Consider the following 21907-nt stretch of genomic DNA (forward strand, 5'->3'; position numbering starts at 1 on the left):
TAAGCCACAGAACCGCTCTCATAGACAATGCAACTGCCAAAAGCCACAAGCAGTTCGCGTTTCCGTCAGTTGAGAAAATTAAGGTGAAGCTGATGCACCAATGACTGAAATCTGTTGTCGCAGAGCTGACGTCATCCAGGCACATGCCAGCCCCGGAGCAAAGCTACTAGGGATCATTCTTTCCAAATATTTTGTTCTGCGGAGTCTCAGAGCATAGAGTTGCATATTGAGCGTATTGATTTCGTGCAAGTTCCCAGTATAAGTTGAGATCATTCCTCGTTGGCGATCGGGTGGTCCGCTGAAATCTTGCACCTTGTTGAAGAGCTCCGGTTGTACTGCATGCTTTGACCATTTTATAATTAATGATTTCATGACAGCTCATCCTAATTATACAATCTGATCGCTCAGCTTTGGGTCTGGCGTGTTTTCATCGTGCAATTGTAGGAACACCCATCAATTGCATTATCAGCACAGCAACCTAATAGAGATAGATAGACGAGCGAGTCCAACGCACTCTGTAACATGGCGGCTCGTCCACAAAGTCCAGGGAAATCAGCACCGCTGATAGTTCAGCAGATGATGCATTATCTCCCCGGATCAGCCTCCATTGCACTTCCAGTACCCCAGCTTCCGAGTTCTGATTCTGGATCATCTGCGGTCGTCATTCCGTATCGGTCTACATACGAGTATTGCAATCGTGAGTCCGACAGCCATAAGAAAATTAAGGCAATACACATTCCGTTGTCTTCTCATGTGCATCATTTCATTTCAGACAGTTTTAGCTCAAAGTATGAAAGATTAGAGAGCCATAATGGCGAAGACCCCGCGACTACTGCTACGGCGGAATTAACTGAGGCAGACGAAGGTAGCGAGATCAGGCTGATATGCTCTATATGCCGGTATCATTGGATCATTAAAATCGACAAGAATCATGCAGGTGATTGTGGTTCTACGCCGATGAACATTCATCATTTGATGCAGACAGAATATTCTGCTCAAAAATCTCTAAAGCATGGAGTGAATTCTGATGAAGTTGAGGAGATAGTGGTTTCGGAAGATTTCACAATGACATGTGCCATATGCTCGACAGTTGTGTCCATAAACGTTCACGTCCCTCGATTGACAGAGGAGATTACGTCTACATTCAAGCAAGAAGTTATAGAACGGCGCATTGAAACTTTTGAGAAAGCCAGAAATAAAGCTATGGCCGCCGAAGGTCGACCTGAATTGCCTTCATTGGCCATACCGACGTCGCAACAGTCTTATCATACTTTGTTTCGCATACTGAGCGATCCACTGAATCGAGAGTCTGGGACCGAGCCGCGCACAATTCGCCTTGATAATGTCTCTGTTAACACTAAGATCGATCCAACTATATTGAAGCATTTCTGTTTTAGGAGTGATGAGGTTAGTTGCAATGGTCATAGTATTTTGACCAGCCCTACTGATGTGCGCACAGGAGGCTGGTGTCTGGCGACCGCCAATGGCTAACGAAGACACAAATGAGTCCAAGAATGTTAAGAGACTATTAGAGGATACAAAGATGGAAATTGCAATTATTGCATGGCAGGACAGTATGTATACTTCGTATTGCCAGTCTCATTATCTGACCATATACAGGCAAAAATACCGCAAATCCTTACCAGATTTCGACCAATAACGAGTTTCCAGCAATCAGAGACATTTTGCAATGCAATGGTTGTAAGTACATCTGTATAGTCCTGTGTATTTTCATCTAATGTCTAATGTCTTAGATCCTACTACTGCGCGAAAGCTCGGATACGTAGATCCCACGACACCTGTGTCATTGTAAGTGGTGCTGTGTCATTGTCTTATAGGAATCCTAATTCGTTCTGGGTTAGACGCTATGCTAGTTTAGGCGCCGTGCCGGATTTCAGTGATGCTCTTCTTCTTCAAACTTTTGACAGACAGAATGCTTGTGATCCAACAAATTCAGCATATTATCTTGAGTGCTTACGTGAAATTTCAACGGTTAGAGAGTCAGAAGAGCTTCAGATCCGCGTTGTTGAGATGCAATCTCTTGGTGCTTTGACGCGTGATGACTTAAGGAACGCATATGCGCAGTTAGGTATAGACGATCCTGATTCGTTTAACGATGATTCTATCGTTATAGGAATATATAAGGCCAGGCTGCAGGACGCACCAGCGAGTGCTTCGAAGTTGAAATCTGCTCTACAGATCATAGCTGATGCTAGGGATAGTCCAGAGATCAGTGCTTATTTGCAGGCTGACAGCTTGAATGACGCGCAGAGCTATTCGACACTTGAAATTTCTAAAGACGCTGATGATGATATGATAATAACTTCATACGAGATTAAAAAAGACTTACCGGCAAAGGTGGACGTCATGAATAGTGCGTTAGTAGTGCTTGCAAAGACGCGAAAAAGTCCGAGGTTGTTAACTTACGCCGAATCCAAAGGCTTAACTGGACCGGTACCAACAATCAATGCAGCTTATTCGACCTTAGGCGTCCATAACAGTATGGAGGACAGTCATATAGTTACCGTGTATGAGATTCGCGTAAGCGATAACCCAGATGAGATAATATCGATGCGCAATGCATTGCGGTCTATAGCACAGAATCGGAAGAGTCCAATGTTGAAGTATTTTTTGGACACAGGGATTGTTGACTGTAAGTTCCTGAAGTAGATCTTAGGGCAAAGTGGCGGTATTAATAACGCTAGTGACCATCGAGCCTGAGGCGTCAGAAACCGAGCCTGTTGGTCTACGCAATATTGGCAACACGTGCTACTTGAATTCACTCTTACAGTTCTACTTCACTGTTAAGCCCCTTCGTGAAATGATACTGTCATTTGACGATTCCCAGAAAGAAGATATAGCTGAGGCAATCAGATATGGGAAACGTATAGGTGGACGTAAGGTCACAGAGTGGGAGATTAACCGAGCACAAAACTTTGTTCACGAACTAGGCGGTCTTTTCAATGATATGATCATGTCGACGGAAAGCGCAGTTGCCCCGAAACACCAATTAGCGTATCTTACTCTTGTTAGTTCGAAAGATGCATTACAGGATATCGAGCGGCGCGAGAGTATTGACGTGGCGATGGCCGATGCGGATGCTAAGGAACTTCTGCCAGCGGTGCAAGATACATCGACAAAACAGGAAGCGACGGAAGGAACGGATAACAAAACATCCTCGCCGGATGTTGTCGAAATATCATCAGATGAGGACAGCGACGGAGTGTTGGTTCAAGAAGATGAAGGATTTTTGGTACGAGAGGATGAAGATGTTATCATGCAAGACAAGGAAAATATTTCACCCTCCAAAAGCCATGACGACAAGATTCCACCATCTTCGCCTACTGAACGGCGAGTGCTTGGAGAAATAGTAGCGGTTAACACTACTAACAGAGCGGGACCCTCAAGTTCCACGCAGCTAGCCGACCTGACTGTGTCACCGGAAATGTTGTCTAAGCCCTCGCAGGCGGAGCGTGACCTGGAAACCAAAGCAGATCAGGTCATTGAGGAGCACAAGCAGCCACTACTGCTGTTACCACCGCCAGAGTCTATCACATCATCTAAATTTCCGCCTACAGTACCGCCACGTGACAATTACATGAATCTCGGCATGCAACAAGATGTCACCGAGTGTATAGATAATGTTCTTTTCCAAATTGAAGCAGCTCTGAAGCCGCAGAATACGGACGTGGATGGTGAGCAAATCGATCTTGTTAAGGATTTGTTTTATGGCAAAACAAAGCAGACTCTTGAAATTCGAGCAGCTGCTAGGACTGCGGCAAATGTTGAGTCATCCGTGACCGGTGGTTCTCTGTTAGTGCGGACCAAGGAGGAGCGTTTTTCCCACATCATCGTCGATGTTGCAGCTGGTCCTCGAGATATTTACGACGCACTCGGTGCCTGCTTTGATGTTGAGACTGTTAAACTCGATGGCCACCCTGCCCGCCGGTATGTCACTCTTACTCAACTTCCACCTATTCTGCAGATTCAAGTTCAGAGGGTTCAGTACGATCGTGAACAGGGTCGTGTATTTAAGTCTAATGCTCCTCTGATATTCGACTCTACGATTTATCTTGACCGGTACATGGATTCCTTGCCGTCGGATCAGTTGGAAGGTGCAGATTTGAAAAAGCGAAGGGAAGAAGTATGGGCATGGAAGGAAGAATTGCAGCTGTTGGAAAAGCGCAAAGAGAACCTTACTGCTATCTTAGACAAGCAGAACGACTTGACGGCTCTGCAGACTCTGAAGGCTACACGTGAGTGGCTGTTGCAAGTACGTGGCGCTACGACTGGTATCACCGCCGCAGCGGACATGAACTCATCTCTCTCTTATTCGGATGAGTCGCTGCTAGAACGGCAGGAAGGGCTTGGAGAAAGTGCCGAGGACGTAAAGGTGAATGCCACACTGACGGATATCATTGCGGATATACAATCTGAAATGGAAGCCTTGGATGATAGCATCCCTGAACTTGACATCAAAATTCAAGATTTGAACGCCAAGATAACTTCCCAGTATGCCGATCTTAAAAATCTGGGATATCGTGTGCACTCTGTGTTCATCCACCGTGGGCAGGCAACGTTTGGTCATTATTGGATCTATATATATGATTTTGCTGCCTGGAAGTTCCGGAAGTACAACGACGAGCGTGTGACCGACGTATCAGAGGATGAAGTCTTGCCATTCACAAAGGATGAGTTTGCACGGATCAATATGGCGAACTTTGATAACTCTGCTGCGACACCGTATTTCCTCGTTTTTGTCCGTGAAGACCTTACAGATCAATTACTGGAAGCTGTCAAGCGAAAATTACCGAAAAAACCTGCGGAGCACTCTTTAGAGCAAGTACTGGAGCCGGTGGAGCTCGAGAAAGGTGAAGAGACGTATGTAGACGGCGAACTAAGGTCAATTCCGACCTCGCCCCCAATTTTGTAGCATCATGTATATAGATGGTTTGAGTGAGCTCATGTAAAGTTAATGATGTATTTTGTATTATTCTGTAAGCCAGCAGGTATGCATATTGGGCAGATTTTGAATCTGTAATTTGCAGTAATGACATTATTATTTGCATTTGAATTATAATGAAACTCTAGTTGACAATTTAGACTTGAACCTGCATGTTTAATTGCGAACCACTCACTTACAAGATGGACAATCCTAATATATATAGAGCTCAACTTCCTAGATACCACTCAAATTCCGTTTGCAAAGCTGCAATATGGACCTTTAGATCAAAACAGTTTTCGACGTATAACAAAATTGGCTTTGCACAGCTCACTTCTTTCTCGACGAGATGGACGTTACACACAAAACAAAAGATACAAGATAAGCACATGTGCAATATTAAACAAGGCAGAATACCCAAGACAAAATGAAAAGAATGGCCACGTGAATCCTGCAGTGGTGGACACAACACCAGCGACCGAGCAAACTTATAAAATCGAATCCAATCTGGTAAAAACGCTCAAGCTATTAATACACAAAAAAATTAGTATCTATAACACTCTCGATATAACTAGGCACTTACGCAGCAGCGACTACTTCAATTTGTAATTCCTTGTCCTTGTTCGCGTTCAATTCGTCCGAAATTTCTTGTGCTAAATTAATCCCAATGCCACCCGATCCTCCTGGCTTACTTGCAAAAGGCCACTGCGAGTAGTCACCAAGCAGCTCATCGACACGTCCAAAAGCTCTATCGCGACCATCATGACTAAGATTTGATAGCGCATTCTCAAGAACATTGGCAGCGTAGGCTGCGCAAACCATTGCAACCGTGCGGAGATATCGGAACGGAACGTCGTCGGGGACAAGAGGAGAAGCATTCAACACGACTGTCTTTGTAGTTAGAATGTTGATAGCGCGACGTCGGATCTCGTCCTTAGCGCCAGTATCGGACACCGGGTGGGTAGCCATGTCGAACAACAAAAAATTGCGCTTCTCGGTCCGAAGAATACCTTTGTCGACGAGACCTTTGGCGAGACGCTCGCGGACTTGCTTCAATTGGTATCCGATCTTCATCAAGTTCCAGGTCTCACCAGACATGAGGTCGATCCACGCCGCCACACTCATCTTTTCGCTACCCTTCATCAATTTTAGCGCCTCATCGAGGAGGACTTCACCAGTAAGCCGTTCATCGATGACTTCAATTATTCTGTCACATAAAGGGAGGCGTCGGCGAGTAGGGTCTCTCTGCATACTAATCCGTCCCCGGAATGCGAGCTCTAAAACAATGCAACCTCGAAGAGCGTACGAGATATTGTCGTTCCAAAATGATAGATAGCCCTATACAATCAGTCAGCTAAGACGCTCTGGACTACGTCCACATTCAATTTTGCAACAATAGCCATCTGACGCGAGTTGTTGCGGTATGCTGGCATGACACAGCGACCGTAGCACCTTTGTCGGATACCACATTGTGGAAACTGAAGGCCAGACACAGGCATTTAACACCAGTCCAACGGCGAATGTAGCTCTCCAACAAAATAGTACGTCAGAGCTGCAATAGAGATCATTGCGCACCTGTTTATCCTTGAGTCCCATCAAGAGCACCTCTTCCATTAAAGTGAGTCGGGGCTGTTTCGAGCGCTCGTCGCCCTCTTGAAGGTCTCGTGGGTCGAATGCAATTCTATGACCATTTTCACTGGAAAAGCTTTCGGAGTGGTAATTTGATGGCTCAGGAGAGGCAGGACCGGGCGATACGGAGGATAAGGAGGATAGGCCGGGGGTGGATATAGATCCAGGAACGTTCGTGGAGGAGTTATTATTGTTGCTAGTCACGCGGCGGCGTTGTAGTCCAGACGACATCTGCGCGAGCTGGCGGCAATGTCTGCGAGTGCGACGGAATGTCAGGGACGAGACTCGGTGAAATAGTTAGTAAGGACACACGGGAGGGAGGATGTAATGGGAGAGACGTTGAATGCTGCACAGGGTCGTGAAGTTGTCCAGCATCATAGTGGGATCGCAGAGGGTTAGGGCTGAATTTGTGGTGCCTTGCACTCAATGTAAGTTTATCACGCAGTGTCGGAACCTCAGGCCGTGTCCCTCGACTATATAATGAGATCTATGTCGTCCGGCTTTTTTAGTAATGCAACTTGTATCTGCGCGTCTCAATCTTACCTGCGGGGAAGGCTCACCATGCCATATGCCGGCTTAGTGTTATTATCGATATCGAACTACTTTAAGATATAGTAATAATACGCTCAAAAAAATTATTACAAATACGCATATTTGCGAAGTACGTCGTGCATTGTGCGAAGAACAGAAATCTAAGGCACTATCTCTGCCAATGAGCAATGACAATATCAAGTACAGATTAGCCTCAATATTTTCGCAACTCGAGGATAAAACCTTAGCTTAGGATGCAAATGTTTTAATGCTAACCAACTGACTGCCTATGAGCTCGCGGCCAATCGTGTTAAAATCAGACGTTACATTGTTAACCCGCTGTTGTCATCGCTCTAAACTTGATACATGCAGTGGCGTGGTTCACTACTATCAGTATAATCCATGCGGCCACATGCGCATTTGTGGGTGAAGTACCGGTAGCTAAAGTTGCGTATACTTTTCGTTAACATTATCAATGGCATGTGCAGACAATTTATTCTAATAATTTGTTCATGTTGTTCCCAAACACGTTACGAATAAACAATTGCTTGATACAAACAACTGTCACGCAGTTTCGCCACATAATCTACCATCTCTCGTCGCCATCTCACATCTCTTGGTGTAGCACAGCAGTCTTTTTACAACAACATCTTCCGTGGGTCCTCGATAAACTCCTTGACCAACTTAAGGAAGGTCACCGCCTCCCTACCATCAAGAAGTCTGTGATCATAAGTGAGGGCAAGGTACATCATAGGTCGAATCTCGACCTTTCCGTTTATCGCAACTGGGCGGTCCTTAATTGCGTGGAGACCAAGTACTGCGGTCTGGGGAAGGTTGATGATAGGGGTACCCATCATTGAACCAAAAACACCTCCATTGGAGATGGTGATAGTGCCTCCAGCCATATCCTCGATTGTGAGCTTGTTGTCACGGGCTTTAGTGCCTAAATCGGCGATAGCCTTCTCCACCTCAACCATTGACATTGTCTCAGCGTTTCGGACAACTGGAGTAACAAGACCCTTGGGTGTAGCAACTGCCACCGAAATATCAACATAGTCTCTGTAAACAATGGTGTCACCGCCGTTCGGGCCCTCAATGGCCCCGTTAACAGCGGGAACCTCCTTTGCAGCAAGGCACACGGCCCTGGAGAAGGCAGACATAAAACCAAGCTTGACACCTGTCTTCTTTAAAATCTCATCCTTGTATAATTTTCTGAACTCAATCAAGCTGGACATGTCGACTTCATTGAACGTAGTAAGCGAAGCGGCTGTGTTCTGCGACTGCTTCAGGCGCTCGGCAATACGCAGACGCATTCGGTTCATCTTGACACGGCTTTCCTCACGGGAACCAAATGGGCTAGGCGCAGCTGGCGTAGCTTGAACAGGCTCAGCTGCCTTGGGTGGTGGTGGTGGCGGAGCAGATGCCTTGGGTGGCTCTGGAGTGGCCGGCTTAGCAGCCTCTGGAGCAGGAGTAGCTGGAGCAGCCTCTTCTTTAGGAGTAGTTTTCGGGGCCTCGGAGGAAGAACCACTGCTTCCAGAAGCCTCAGTATCGATTTTGAACAGGTCCTGGCCAACAGTGACGGTAGACTCTTCTTCCGCTAAAAGCTCGGTGATAACACCGGCTGAAGGAGCATTGACAGCAACATCGATCTGTCGATAATTAGCTGTCGCCTCTGACAATATTTTTACCTATAATTACCTTATCAGTCTCGATAGAAGCGACCTCCTCGTCCTGCTCGACATAGTCTCCGACTTCTAATAATTGTCGTTAGTACCGTATATCCACATCTATTGTAGCAGACAACGGCAGCTACAAGGGTCTAAGTATGATCATCTGAATCCGCGATCACCGCAGATATACAACGACTACATAGTCCACCGCAACTGGCGTTCACACCACACACGTTGTTGACTGCAAGTATATCAAACGTAGAAATCACATACTCTTGACCCATTGTTTTAGGGTACCCTCGGTGATAGATTCAGCCATCGTTGGAACAGGAACCGTCGTAACAGCTATAAGAAAGCCCTACATTAATATTCGGATAATGCTCATGATCGATCTAAGATACTTACCATATGTTCGAAGGGCAAATTGATTTGCCGCCGATGGGAGGACAAACGACCGAGGCTCGAGTACCGGTCTGGCGTAGGCGGCGATGGCACACAAAGCGACAGGCTTTGAAGCCGCGCGAGACAACATCGACGCAGATCTGCAACCAAGAGCAGCAGACGCAGATTTCCGGAATAGCCGGGAGGGCATTGACCTGATCATGGCTGTTGAAGCAGGAGATGAGAGTCGGAAAGAATTGAGGGTGAGGTGAGTATAGGCTGAAGACAGAGAATCTGGAGGACGTGTGGTTTGGACATGGACAGGAAATTTTGGCTTTAAGTTTGGGAATGAAATCAGAACCCTCTACGGGAACGGGAAGCAGGCATTGCAGGCTTCCGATCATACCGGACATGTACTTTAGAGGGTCTTTGTACAATTGCCACGCAGCAAATAATTTATGCCCTATCTGCGCTATGATGTTTATGGACACCTTCCCTATCGTCTCGCATGCTGATTGGCTCCCTCCACACTGTGGCGCATGTGGCGGTGTATCCCCATTAGTAGGTCCTATTTTGGTGAGTAATGTTTAATTGAGGAGGCACATTTTCTGCAAATATTAGGGTTGTTTCTCTTCTGAAGTTCCCCAGAATATGGATTTCTACCTCGAGAGTCTGAGCTAGGCTCAAGGGCTCAAAAGCGACCCAAACGCAGAAAGCATCGACAATTTATGTTTGGTTTACTTAACAGCAATACCCCACAACTGAACATAGCGCGACGGCGGAAAGAATAATACGCAATATGTCTTCAGTAGCTCCTTACAGTGCTCAGCACGTTGCGTCAATTTACCGGCAACTCCTGCGGCTTTCACTCAATTGGACAGTGCGACGAGATGTCTGGCGGAAGCAAGCTCTCGAGATTCGAGCTAAATTTGATGCGAACAAGAATATAACAAATCCACGAGAGATTAGGGTCAGTCCATTGAATACTTTGCGATCTGCAATGACGTTGTAGAATATGGCTCATCTGTTACCAGGCTTTGATAATGGAGGGCGAGCGTCAGCTCGCGATAAACAGACACCCCGATCCATATATTCCTCCGTCACGACCTGGTGGTATGCTACCGAATTATTTCTCAATCGTGCCTAAAATTTGGGGTTCATTTCATGATGGTTTAGCTTGTGGTATTAACATAGATAATGTAGGTTCTAAGCACGAGCGCAATGTCCCACCACGCCTCGACCACCGTAAGTTGCTTCCACCCCGAATCATGGATATTAGACAGGCATATACTTACAAATCATATGTAGCTATTGATGGTGATTATTAGACTATTTGGAGTACTCATTTTGGCATTACCATGAATTATATACGACGCCTTCACCGCTTGACTAGCAATAGAGAAATCGTTATTTATATTTTATATTTTTAGAAAGGGGATGAAATGGAAGTGTGTAATATATCGGAATTAATGCCAGCTATATCTTAAGCGTTCTATAAGACCATTAATTACAAACAACAGCTTTCAAAACCCTCACGTGGTCAGTGACCACCCCGTTGCTGAAGCGTACTGTCGTATATAGTGGGAGGTTGTTCAATGTGGTAGTTCGTTTGAGGTTCCCCGTCAACATCAAGCAGGAGTCTACGTCCTTTACCTTAGACCTACCCGTGTCATGTAGGCATGAAATCCGGCAAGCATAGATCGTACAACGCATATCGATACAAAAATCGTTCTGATTTTGAGTCGGGCAATGATTATTATCATGGGCACCATAAATCCGGCCACAGTCAACACCCCTACCCTTACCGGCAGTATATTTATCAGGATAAGCCTTAAATGAAAATGCCGGAGCAACTAAATTGATCGCAAACACTAACGGTAGCGCGGAATTGAGTAGTGGACCTGCAGGAAATGATGCAGTCAACATGACTGATTCAGAGGAGGAAACTCTTGCACCAAGTGTGTTGCCAAACAACGCCTTGCAGTTCTTGTTCTTACTTGGCGAAGTACTTAGACTGTGAGTATTAGTTTGGCTTTGGCCGATAGGTTACTGACCGGTATTAGACCGCTGAATACAATTTGGTACAATATGTTTCAGAAACTTTTTGCAATTCCCTTGTAGAGCTGACTTTTTAGTACCGCGTTAGTATTTACCCACAAGTACCACGTATTTACGAAATCAGCACGCCAATCGGCTGAACAAGCTGGACAGCAGTATCCGGAATTAATTGACGACTATGTAAGATGGTTGTCTATGTTGCCTGCCGATTGATAGTTATCGACACTAACGATACTGCAGAGTCTCAGTATAACATGTCTGTCTCTGGCAACGAAGGCCACAGAATCACCTCGTCGTCTTCGTGAATTGCTTGTGCCAGCGTACCACATACTTCATGGCCCGTCTGCGCCTCGACTTACATTTCCTTCTCATGCATACGATGCTCTACGCGCAGGCGTTGTACATTTCGAGCTAGTTCTTCTCCGGATATTAGACTATGAGACCGGCATAAGAACAGCATTATCGTCCAATTTTGCAATCCTAGAACGGGCATTGGACCGTGGGATTTCGGCGCACGTCTACGGCGTCAAAGATCTCGCAGACATCATCCGCGGTTCAATGCAGGAGGGCTCTACAACGACACGATCTGCAGCTAGGCAGGACCAGGACTATGCGGACGAATACGGTATAGTCCGCCTGTATTCTACTGCTATCGGGCGAACTGCGATAGATTGGGTGCTAATTTGTTACCAAAAGGAGGAGGTTGCATTAAGTTTTAAGCCAGCTGCGATAGCGGCGGCCTCAATATATATGGCGATATTGGACAGAGGCTACGCACTCGGATGTGCGATCGAGGAGTGGGTTTCCCGTGTAGCTCGTAATGGTCTGGATAAGTCTGAAGACGACATAGTGACGAACGAGGACAGAGAACACTTGAAACAGCAAATTATTGGTAGGTGGTCGTCAATGCGTTTGTAAATTGAATCTGAGCAACGCTAATTATTGAAGATCTAATATCGAAACTGCGGGAACAGCCTAGCGATTGAAAATTCCCAATAACTATTGCAACCTTGGTAGACAGGCGTGCTATGATATAGACATGGATGTGATTAACTGCTAATATATATAATATATTACGGATGTAACATACATAAGAGACATGAACACAATGCTACCAAACTCCAAGATGACCTCGATTAATTGCAAAAGAAGATTCATGAATTCAATCCCATCCCATTCTTTGTTGCAAGTTCAATATCATAGCAAGCAACTTATTCCCAACGTATACTTTTCTTAGTCAATGCCAGAATTATCTAGTAGTAGACCCTCAAAATGGCAAATGACACGTTTATTATTATGCCCGCTATTATAGCCATCTGCTGCCTCTTTGTAAATATGCTTCCCTCTCTCAGAAAGAACAATGCCAGTAATCCCAAAAAGAAACCAACGACGGTACCGAGTAGAAGATCCTCATACACTCCAACTGGACTACCATCAGGTAAAGTGTCGGGCGCAGATGCACCTTCATCTATCCACCTCTCTTCTAACTGTCTAGCGGCATCGGAATCGGTTCCCGCGGTGACGCCATGGAGGCGGTTAAACTGACTACGTAATTGCGCAATGTCTTGATCGGAAAATCCTGCTGATCGCAATCTGTCAAATCCCAAAGGCTGGGGAATCGTCGACGGACCCTGCTGGCTCTACTTAGGACCATTAACATCTACCATCCAATGCTTAACTGCTTTCCGCATATACACATATACGCACCCCGATATCTGATTCTCGTAATAGCTCCTCATCAGTAAGCTGGTCGCCAACGGAGCAGTGCAACCATATTGTAAGTTGCTCGCCATCTTCTCCAACAGGCAAGCTTGCCGTCACCGCAGAGTGCTGATCCACAATTGGTCGCACAAGGGGCGACAGATCAGTAGTATCCGGTAGAACACGGCCGGCATGAATAAGTCGAAGACGCCGGCGAGAGGTGTCGGCCGGCCGAGCCTTGCGGATTTGGCGTTTGAGCGCCGATACAGGAGTGGATGTACCAGGGGCAGGTAGTGGTATCCGAAGATCTGGAATTGAGGTCTTGGAGAACCTTATGGCGAGAGACATCGCATTAGTTTGCTAATTTTGACCGCCGTCAATCTGATATATTTGATTTTATGTGGCAATATCGATGGGCTCGTCAATGATGAAGCACAAACTCCGACTATGACAGATGTTGTGAGTCCAAATCACATAATCACAATAAGTCACATAATCACGTGCATATCCGGGGTTGGGAGCCATAAACGGAGGCCCCGCTGCGGCGGGGGGGGACAAGAAAAGAAGCGGCGCCCCCTCCCAATTCCCCCGGAGCTTTCGTCGGCGGATATTGTCCACTGCCGTTTTGCGCGATCTTTCACGCGACCTTCGCAGACCTAATTGGGATCTACAAGACCAGGGCGCGTTAAGATTCATCATTCTGGGAATCACGAGACTAAAACTGCCATACTTCAGCAGCAAAGTTTGGCGAACAGGGTGCCGCTAGGCACATTGTCAAAGGTTTAATTCCTCCCCGCTGCACCATCCCCACTGCCCTTTGGGCCGACCCCGGGCAGTATGTGAATAAGGGTCACGGCGAGGGCTTAGTATACCACACACCCCGCAGTCTCGCTATTCTATTTTTTTTTTCTCCTCTCACATCCGTGTGTAGTCCCAGGCTTCCAGCTACTGTTCTCGATATATAGGTAGCTTTCTGGCGTGAACAAAGTCCAGACAGATACGCCTCTCGTTTGTCGCCGTATTCCTATATCTGCCTAGTCAGCGTCACCATGTCATGGCGGCTAACCGACAAGTTGGCAGAGAAGATTAACCACTACTCGTCCTTTCCTGCTACTGCTGTCAGCCTGCGGCAAATGGTATGTTGTTTGTATTCGACATAGCATCTCTTTGATCCATATGCGATATCTGCAAACTTGTCAGTTTGTTCATTGAGGACAGTTGGCTTCAGCTCTTGGTGTCTATGCTGTGGGATATCGGACTTGTGGTCTCATGAAGTCTGTTTTGGACTAATGTTAACATTATATTCTTCCATTAAAGGTACAATTTGGACAGCATCCGTCTGGAGGTGTGTAGTAATCATTTTAGTTGGGATATTTCGAATCACCGAACAAAACGGTCTCGAGGATACAGAACCAATTCGCTGACAACTGCAGGCACCCTATTTCGCGGAGCTCAGTTCCTCAGCGAAGAACTTCCGATTCGGCTAGCTCATCGTGTCAAAGAGCTTAACAATCTTCCAGATGGATTATCTGAGATGCCGTCGATTCAAAAAGTCCGCAATTGGTACGCCCAGTCTTTCGAGGAGCTCACCGAATTACCACGGCCCAAAATTCCCAACGAGCTTAGGGAGCTTCTGATCAATGCCCACCGAAGAAACAGCAATGGCGTGCGAAACGGGAAAATCTTTCTTGAGAACACAGAGAATCCGTCACTGGCTGGAGAAGACTATCGACCCATTACACGGAAGAATAATCTCAATAGCCGGAGGTATTTCGTCTTACTTGACGACAACATAAAATGGTCACCAGAGATATACGAGTACAATAAGAAATTCACGAAATGCCTGTCAATTATTAAACGGAGGCATGATCCTGTCGTGACAACTGTCGCCCAAGGGATCAATGAGTATAAGCATTCGCGACAACGCATGCAGATCGACAGCAGCATACAGTCGTTCCTCGACAGGTTCTATATGTCGCGAATCGGCATCCGAATGCTGATTGGCCAGCATATTGCGCTTAACGAGGAGCCATCCCGTGGCGACTATGTCGGAATTATATGCACGAAGACCAACGTTCGAGAACTTGCTCAAGAAGCTATCGAGAATGCAAGATTTATTTGCGAAGATTACTACGGTCTTTTTGATGCTCCAAAAGTCCAATTGGTTTGCAAGCCTGATCTGAACTTTATGTATGTTCCGGGCCATCTTAGCCACATGCTTTTTGAAACGCTGAAGAATTCTCTGCGAGCCGTTGTTGAGACGCATGGATCTATGGCCGAAGAGTTTCCTCCTGTGAAGCTCATCGTCGCCGAAGGAAAGGAAGACATTACAATTAAAATCTCAGACGAAGGCGGCGGTATTCCACGAAGTGCTATTCCCTTAGTGTGGACGTATATGTATACCACTGTACAATCTACGCCCTCCTTGGATCCAGATTTCAGTAAAAGCGACTTCAAGGCTCCTATGGCTGGCTTCGGATATGGCTTGCCTCTGTCGCGGTTATATGCTCGATATTTTGGAGGCGATCTGAAGCTTATTAGTATGGAAGGGTAGGCACATGTTGATCATTTATAGCAATTGGCTATAGCTAACATGCTCCGTAGATATGGAACCGATGTCTATCTACATCTCAACAGATTAAGCAGCACGTCTGAGCCGCTACAATAGTAATGTGTCCCAAATACTGGCGAGCACGTTGTTGTAGAGGACTGCATCTGATGATTACGCTTCAAATCATCACTATGAGGGACAACTCTCAAGGACGAAAATCTTACCAACATTTGTTTAATTTTCCTTCTTCTTTGAGCTGTATAGTATTGGTGTTGCATAGGTCTTAGTCAAAGTATTTGGGTGTTTTTATGCAATTGCGTTCAGCCGGGCTTGGCAAAGCCGCCGAGTATTTGACTCTGGTTTAGCACCTCGCATGTATTTTTGTGTTGTTTTTAAATCCATCTGTATATACGTCGAATGTACGGGCCACAGTACTTTGAGTATTTGTTTTGTCCTCATACATACAATAAATATGGATCATTCATGATATATTGAGCTGCATGCGGCGCAGAACGGCATTCGCTAAACAGAAAGATGATCCTCAAGTTGTATGCGCTTCTGAACCTTCTGGTAATATACATTCATAAATGAGGAAACTACCGAAAATGCTCTTGCAAGAACTCAGGGGAATAATCTAGCCAACTTGCAAAGAATGAATGTTACAGCTGTCCAGCAACACGATGAGCTACTTCACTCGGCGAGAATCACAGGTGGCTATTGGTGACCGCAGACCAGATAAACAAGACATCTAAGGTATGCCTACCAAGACTCTCCCTATTTTCGTTCCTTCGCCGCGGACTGCGATGCGGTTAATCCTCGAAGGAGTTTGTACCTTACTTTGGCCGGACTCTAATGAATAGGGTTAATATCGTATATTGGAAATACAGATTCTATTGTAGGTACTAACGTCATTCCCTGCCATTGCCCTCATTGCGACATAATCCCACGAATCTAGACTTTTGATGAGCGCTTCCCGCCGGTCAATGACTTCATAACTAAGAGCCGGAGCAGGAACAGGATTGATAGTGAACGGACGCCGGGTGTCTTCTCCCGAAGAACTAGATGACGACTGCATAACTGAAATAGCCAGCGGGCATCAAAATAGAAAACAGAAGATAGCACCTTTTATATCTTACGCCGCAATTCGACACCAGTATATTAAAATTACGTGGGGAAAATGTGTGAATATAGACGTTTACTCCATAAACGCGACATGATATTGGCATAGATGGGAACGCGTGAAGCACGTCGATTTGTCCTGAAGCACGGCAACTTGTCCCTATTACAATCGTCTTCTTACTTCGTTCAGGCGCTCTGTCTCGTATAGACTCTTAAACGCTGTTTAGCTTGTGCTGGCAGCTGTTAATTCTTTGTTTTGTTAACCAGTTTTTAAGAGTTCTTGAAAACCTGGAATGCATATTAAACAGGCGCGTCTTGTACACACATTCGTAGGTGTTGTTACTAACAGTTACATAGCTCGTCATCCAAGGATTTAAGTCCTATAAGGATCAGACAGTGACCGATCCATTTAGTCCTCGACACAACGTCATTGGTAAGCAGTTCGCCGCAGAATGGTTTTGTCATCGCGTAGCTGATACTTGTTCAGTCGGCCGAAATGGATCCGGGAAAAGTAATTTTTTCGCAGGTATATGCTCTTAACTTTGATCTGTAACAAAAAGGTTCAGAGAACAAGGCTAATGTGGATGTAGCGATCCGATTTGTGTTGTCTGACGCGTACACACATATGAGTCGCGAGGAACGACAGTCTCTACTGCATGAAGGTTCCGGAACAGCGGTTATGAGCGCGTATGTTGAAATTATATTCGACAATAGCGATAACCGGTTTCCAGTATGTGTGATTTGGTTATCATTTTTCGTAGATTGCCGTCGCTGACTATTATCAGACGGGACGTGATGAAGTGGTTCTGAGACGTACTATCGGTCTTAAGAAGGATGAGTATTCTTTGGATAGAAAAAGTGCTAGGTACTTCAATATGTAGCAGATTGATATAGTGGGGGTTTCTAAACTAATGCATGTAGTAAATCCGACGTTATGAATCTTCTTGAAAGTGCCGGTTTCTCCAGATCCAATCCATACTATATTGTTCCACAGGGAAGAGTATGCGAATAACTGCAATTTATATATGCATGTATTAATTTTTGTATAGATTACGGCGCTCACCAGTGCGAAAGATGCAGAACGACTAGCCTTGCTGAAAGAAGTTGCAGGTACACAAGTTTATGAGCAGCGACGTGGGGAGTCACTTAAAGTTATGACGGAATCCAACGGCAAGCGCGAGAAGATTGACGAACTGCTACAGTTCTTGGAAGACCGTCTTAACGAGCTCGACGAGGAGAAGGATGAGCTGCGCGAGTTTCAGGATAAAGATCGTGAGAGGAGATGCCTAGAGTACACATTATATGAGAGAGAGCTCAATGAAATTACCGCACATCTGGATGAGATTGAAGATGAACGCATTAGAAACTCACATTCGAGTAATGATAGATTTGGAATATTTGCTGAACGTGATCAGATCATTCAGGTTAGTTTTGTTGTCTTGCACTTTAGGTCTCTATGAGCAATCAGCTAACGCCAGCAAGAACCTCGAGCAAGAAATTACGGCGCTGAAACAGCAGCTGTCGTTAGTTGCTGTAGATAAGAAGCAGCTAGATGAAGAGCGCAAAGATCTAATTCGCACTCAAGCACAGAGTGAACTTCAACTCAAAGAGCTCAAAGATAATGAAGAGGAATCGAAGCGCTTGGCTACGAAGCGGCAACGCGATCTCGAGAACGTTTTGCAGGAAATTGCAATCAAGGAGTCTCAATTGGCCGAGTTGACACCCAGATTTGAGCAGAGCTTGCACGCGGAAAATGAAGTTAGGAAAGCGTATGTTGAAGAGCATATATATTAGTTAGTCATCTGCTAACCGGAATTAGTCTCATGGACGCAGAAGGTCAGCAGCAACGTCTTTATGCCAAACAAGGCCGTAATGCTCAGTTCAGATCTAAAGCTGATCGTGACAAATGGCTAAAGACGGAAATTTCTGATATCCAAGGCACTATTTTTCAGCGCGAGGACATCCGTAAAGACTTGGAGAGCCAGATGCAACAGATGGCTAGTCAGCTTGAGAGAGTGCGTTTATCGATCAACGAAATCCGAACTACGTTAGACTCGTCGCACAGTTCTCTTGAGCAACTTCAGACCCAGCAAACAGAGCAAAAGCAGCGACGCGACGTTTTGCAGGATAAGCGGAAAGAGTTGTGGCGTGAAGGCGCCAAGTCAGATTCTGCTCTCGAGAACGTCAAGTCGGAACTTGAGAAGGCTGAGCGTACATTTGCTGGTACTATGGATCGTTCTCAGAGCGCCGGCCTCCAGGCTGTTCGTCGTATAGCGAAGACTATGAATATTGCGGGCGTATACGGACCGTTGTGTGAGCTATTTGACGTTGACGATAAATATAAGGTTGCAGTTGAGGTCACTGCTGGGAATAGGTACTTATTCATTTCCGAGATTTAGCATCTTGATCTAATTATTAATTTTAGTTTGTTCCATGTAGTGGTCGACAACGACACTACTGCCACGACGATCATGGAGGTGCTAAACCGTGAGCGCTCCGGTCGTGTAACATTTATGCCACTGAACAGATTGAAGCCCAAAACTGTCAACTATCCAGACAATGACGATGCAATTCCGCTGGTCAGGAAGTTGCGATATAATCCCGAACATGCACCGGCCATTGAGCAGGTCTTTTCCAAGACTATAGTATGTTGGAACTTGGAAGCTAGCGCTCAATATGCGCGATCTCATAACTTGAATGCGATCACGCTTCAAGGTGATCAAGCTAATAAGAAAGGTGTCTTGACCGGTGGGTATCATGACAAGCGATATTCTCGTATTGATGCTGTCAGCGCCGTACGTACTTGGCGCGAGAACTATGAAAATTTGCATAGTAGGGCATCAGACATTAAAAGAGATGTCGAGCGGAAGGATCAGGAAATCACATTGGTTGTTGGAAATATGAATAAGCTGGAGGCCCAACGGCAACAGTTAATTCAGAATTTAGGATCTATGAGGGAAACGTTGCGGACAAGTAATGCTACTGAGAGTAGTCTACAGGAAGCTATTACTTCGAAGGTATTCACAATGCAGAGATGAATGGTAGACGAATACTGATGTTGATTAGCAACGAATGCTGGACAGCACTGTCTCAAACTTGGAATCACTCAACATACAATTAGAGACACTTAGGAAGGAGCTGAATTCCAAATTCGACAAGAATTTAACACCAGACGAGGTTCGCCTGCTTGACGAACTGAGCTCTCAGATTCAGAGGCTTCGAGCGAAGGATGTAGAGTTGGCCACTGTGCGTAGTGCTCTAGAGCAAGAGAAGCTTACGGTCGAGCTTGACTTACGCCAGGTACTGTACATGCAGCGCGACCAGCTTCGGTCGGAAATGTTGGAACATGATATTGCCGGAAAAAACGATGCCGCATCTGTTGCTACTAGTCTAGAACAGCTTCATGACGCTATTGCGCTTAATGCCCAGAAACTTCACGACCTTGAGAACGAAGCCGAAGATACAGAGGCTGAACTGGCAGCGAAGGGGGATGAATGTGCTAAACTACAGAATCAGCAGCTGGAAGAAGTGCGATCGATAGAGCGTCAGCAAACCAGCCTAGAACGAAGCATGGCCAAGCGCGGCATCCTGGTTCAGCGTAAGGACGATATCAATCGAAAGATCCGGGATCTAGGTGCATTGCCAGAGGAGGCCTTCGACCGCTACAGACAGCTGAAGTCTGAATCGGTACTGAAGCGTTTGCACAAACTTACAGAAGACCTTAAGAAATTTAGTCATATCAACAAGAAGGCATTCGAGCAGTATGCGAATTTCACGAAACAGCGGGAAGCATTGCTTTCTCGACGAGAAGAGCTGGATAAGTCTCAGGCGTCAATTGAAGAGCTCATTCAGGTATTAGATCAGCGAAAGGATGAAGCCATCGAACGTACGTTCAAGCAGGTGTCAAAGGGCTTTGCAGAAATATTTGAAAAGTTGGTTCCTTCCGGACGCGGCAGGCTGATTATGCAGCGTCGAATGGACAGGGATGCCGCGATGCACGACGATGAGCAATCTTCAGATGAGGAGGATGAGAGACGGAAGTCGAACTCGGTAGAAAACTATGTGGGTGTCGCCATCAGCGTGTCATTTAACAGTAAGAATAACGAACAGCAGCGCATCGAACAGCTTTCTGGGGGCCAGAAGTCTCTTTGTGCGCTTGCTCTTATTTTCGCGATTCAACAGTGCGATCCAGCCCCGTTCTATTTGTTTGACGAGATTGATGCAAACTTGGATGCGCAATATCGTACGGCCGTTGCCTCGATGATCAAGGATCTGGCAGAGAACGGGCAGTTTATTTGCACGACATTCCGGAATGAAATGATATACACGGCTGACAAGTTTTATGGCGTGCTGTTTAATAACAAGATTTCATCTATCGCTTCGATTACCCGAGAGAATGCGCTGACTTTTGTCGAGGGCGAGCAGCCTCACTAGCTCTGATTGCGGGACATTGCGAGTGTGAATATTGCTAAACTATATCAATTTATACAAATTTCTAGCAAAGGGTATTCAATGGGTGTATGTAAGACTTGTTTTATAGCCATCGTGTTGGATAGCGAATTGAGAATGTTGTATTGCGACATATTTGTGAAGACGGCTTCATAACGTGAGTCACTTTTAATTACTGCGTGCGCTTTGACACGAGCAATAAATAATGATCAATCGTAATATGAGGCCAATTTGCTGCATTTTGGCTAACTTTAATTGCAAGTCCAACCCTGGAATAGTTTGTGAAGAAATTGCCAAATTCTTTTCTGAAAAAAAATCGGGGTTTCAAAGAAAACTTGTCAAACAAACACTGAGGGTTTTGTGTAATTGGTTAGGGTAATTTTACTACCTTTAGGTTTTGGCGTCCCCTGCGAAGCGCAAAGTCTGATGAGTACCACGAACCTTGGCGTTCGGATTCTGATGTAAGCAGCCGCAGGCCGAAGTACAATCCTCTCTATCAGCTCTACAAGTACGGCACTACTGTCTGGTCCCCATTGGTATGAACATCCTTCTCTGAATAATTGAATAACAGGTTGGTGATATCTTGACCGGAAAGTATAACGATGGGTTCGCTACTAGTACTTCTTATGGAGACACTTTATCTACTATTATCCCAATGATTAAAGAGTCCCGAAGGCGATGGGATGCTAAGATTGAGAAGGTCAAGAAGTTGGCGCCTGTCGCTGAGGAGCTCGGCTGCACAACTGCGCTAGCTCGCTCTTGAGTTCCTTTGAAAATCCTGCCGGTAAGTTCGTTCGTTCTCTTTGATATCCCTTTCTCGCTAAATATGGCGTCATAGTTCTACTATCATTACCGGCTCCAATAAGGTGGAACAGG

The 21907-nt window shown here is 45.7% G+C and overlaps 9 protein-coding genes across 9 annotated transcripts; 6 read left to right on the forward strand and 3 right to left on the reverse strand.

Annotated features, from left to right (window-relative positions):
* Window positions 1–68: 68 nt before the first annotated feature.
* V1513DRAFT_466843 (uncharacterized protein) lies at window positions 69–5099 on the forward strand. Its single transcript, XM_066900089.1, has 6 exons — window positions 69–1407; window positions 1460–1574; window positions 1621–1701; window positions 1755–1809; window positions 1863–2653; window positions 2706–5099. Exons 1-6 carry the CDS (start codon window positions 523–525, stop codon window positions 4931–4933), a joined length of 4155 nt encoding a protein of 1384 aa, XP_066751005.1. The 5' UTR covers window positions 69–522; the 3' UTR covers window positions 4934–5099.
* V1513DRAFT_452953 (Golgi phosphoprotein 3-domain-containing protein) lies at window positions 4968–7017 on the reverse strand. The gene is made up of 4 exons (XM_066899186.1): window positions 6518–7017; window positions 5526–6280; window positions 5143–5467; window positions 4968–5087 (listed from the first exon to the last, which is right to left on the reverse strand). Exons 1-3 carry the CDS (start codon window positions 6800–6802, stop codon window positions 5431–5433), a joined length of 1077 nt encoding a protein of 358 aa, XP_066751006.1. The 5' UTR covers window positions 6803–7017; the 3' UTR covers window positions 4968–5087; window positions 5143–5430.
* A 532-nt stretch (window positions 7018–7549) lies between these two features.
* V1513DRAFT_452956 (uncharacterized protein) lies at window positions 7550–9480 on the reverse strand. Its single transcript, XM_066899187.1, has 4 exons — window positions 9178–9480; window positions 9046–9117; window positions 8801–8856; window positions 7550–8751 (listed from the first exon to the last, which is right to left on the reverse strand). Exons 1-4 carry the CDS (start codon window positions 9374–9376, stop codon window positions 7741–7743), a joined length of 1338 nt encoding a protein of 445 aa, XP_066751007.1. The 5' UTR covers window positions 9377–9480; the 3' UTR covers window positions 7550–7740.
* A 347-nt stretch (window positions 9481–9827) lies between these two features.
* V1513DRAFT_452959 (uncharacterized protein) lies at window positions 9828–10784 on the forward strand. The gene is made up of 4 exons (XM_066899188.1): window positions 9828–10123; window positions 10188–10266; window positions 10357–10398; window positions 10462–10784. Exons 1-4 carry the CDS (start codon window positions 9953–9955, stop codon window positions 10479–10481), a joined length of 312 nt encoding a protein of 103 aa, XP_066751008.1. The 5' UTR covers window positions 9828–9952; the 3' UTR covers window positions 10482–10784.
* V1513DRAFT_452965 (uncharacterized protein) lies at window positions 10773–12337 on the forward strand. Its single transcript, XM_066899189.1, has 5 exons — window positions 10773–11169; window positions 11217–11234; window positions 11289–11391; window positions 11452–12103; window positions 12160–12337. The coding sequence occupies exons 1-5, from the start codon at window positions 11078–11080 to the stop codon at window positions 12195–12197; spliced, it is 903 nt and encodes a 300-aa protein (XP_066751009.1). The 5' UTR covers window positions 10773–11077; the 3' UTR covers window positions 12198–12337.
* Window positions 12204–13401, reverse strand: V1513DRAFT_420611 (DUF2407 C-terminal domain-containing protein). The gene is made up of 2 exons (XM_066895940.1): window positions 12919–13401; window positions 12204–12851 (listed from the first exon to the last, which is right to left on the reverse strand). The coding sequence occupies exons 1-2, from the start codon at window positions 13258–13260 to the stop codon at window positions 12465–12467; spliced, it is 729 nt and encodes a 242-aa protein (XP_066751010.1). The 5' UTR covers window positions 13261–13401; the 3' UTR covers window positions 12204–12464.
* Window positions 13402–14446: 1045 nt separating this feature from the next.
* On the forward strand, window positions 14447–15580 carry V1513DRAFT_460766 (mitochondrial branched-chain alpha-ketoacid dehydrogenase kinase-domain-containing protein; the record flags this gene model as incomplete). The annotated part of the gene is made up of 2 exons (XM_066899859.1): window positions 14447–15462; window positions 15517–15580. 2 exons carry the CDS (start codon window positions 14447–14449, stop codon window positions 15578–15580), a joined length of 1080 nt encoding a protein of 359 aa, XP_066751011.1.
* A 1023-nt stretch (window positions 15581–16603) lies between these two features.
* Window positions 16604–21247, forward strand: V1513DRAFT_420615 (RecF/RecN/SMC). The gene is made up of 11 exons (XM_066895941.1): window positions 16604–16890; window positions 16940–17015; window positions 17070–17108; window positions 17173–17312; window positions 17368–17447; window positions 17504–17582; window positions 17632–18006; window positions 18065–18351; window positions 18402–18956; window positions 19008–19599; window positions 19649–21247. The coding sequence occupies exons 1-11, from the start codon at window positions 16876–16878 to the stop codon at window positions 21014–21016; spliced, it is 3606 nt and encodes a 1201-aa protein (XP_066751012.1). The 5' UTR covers window positions 16604–16875; the 3' UTR covers window positions 21017–21247.
* V1513DRAFT_433957 (uncharacterized protein) lies at window positions 21237–21794 on the forward strand (the record flags this gene model as incomplete). Its single annotated transcript, XM_066896455.1, is given in 3 exon segments — window positions 21237–21406; window positions 21426–21567; window positions 21603–21794. The coding sequence occupies 3 exon segments, from the start codon at window positions 21237–21239 to the stop codon at window positions 21792–21794; spliced, it is 504 nt and encodes a 167-aa protein (XP_066751013.1).
* Between the last annotated feature and the right edge of the window lie 113 nt (window positions 21795–21907).

The sequence above is a fragment of the Lipomyces chichibuensis genome (assembly GCF_038497645.1).
Source record: "Lipomyces chichibuensis strain CBS 12929 unplaced genomic scaffold V1513scaffold_53, whole genome shotgun sequence".
NCBI classification, from domain to species: domain Eukaryota; kingdom Fungi; phylum Ascomycota; class Lipomycetes; order Lipomycetales; family Lipomycetaceae; genus Lipomyces; species Lipomyces chichibuensis.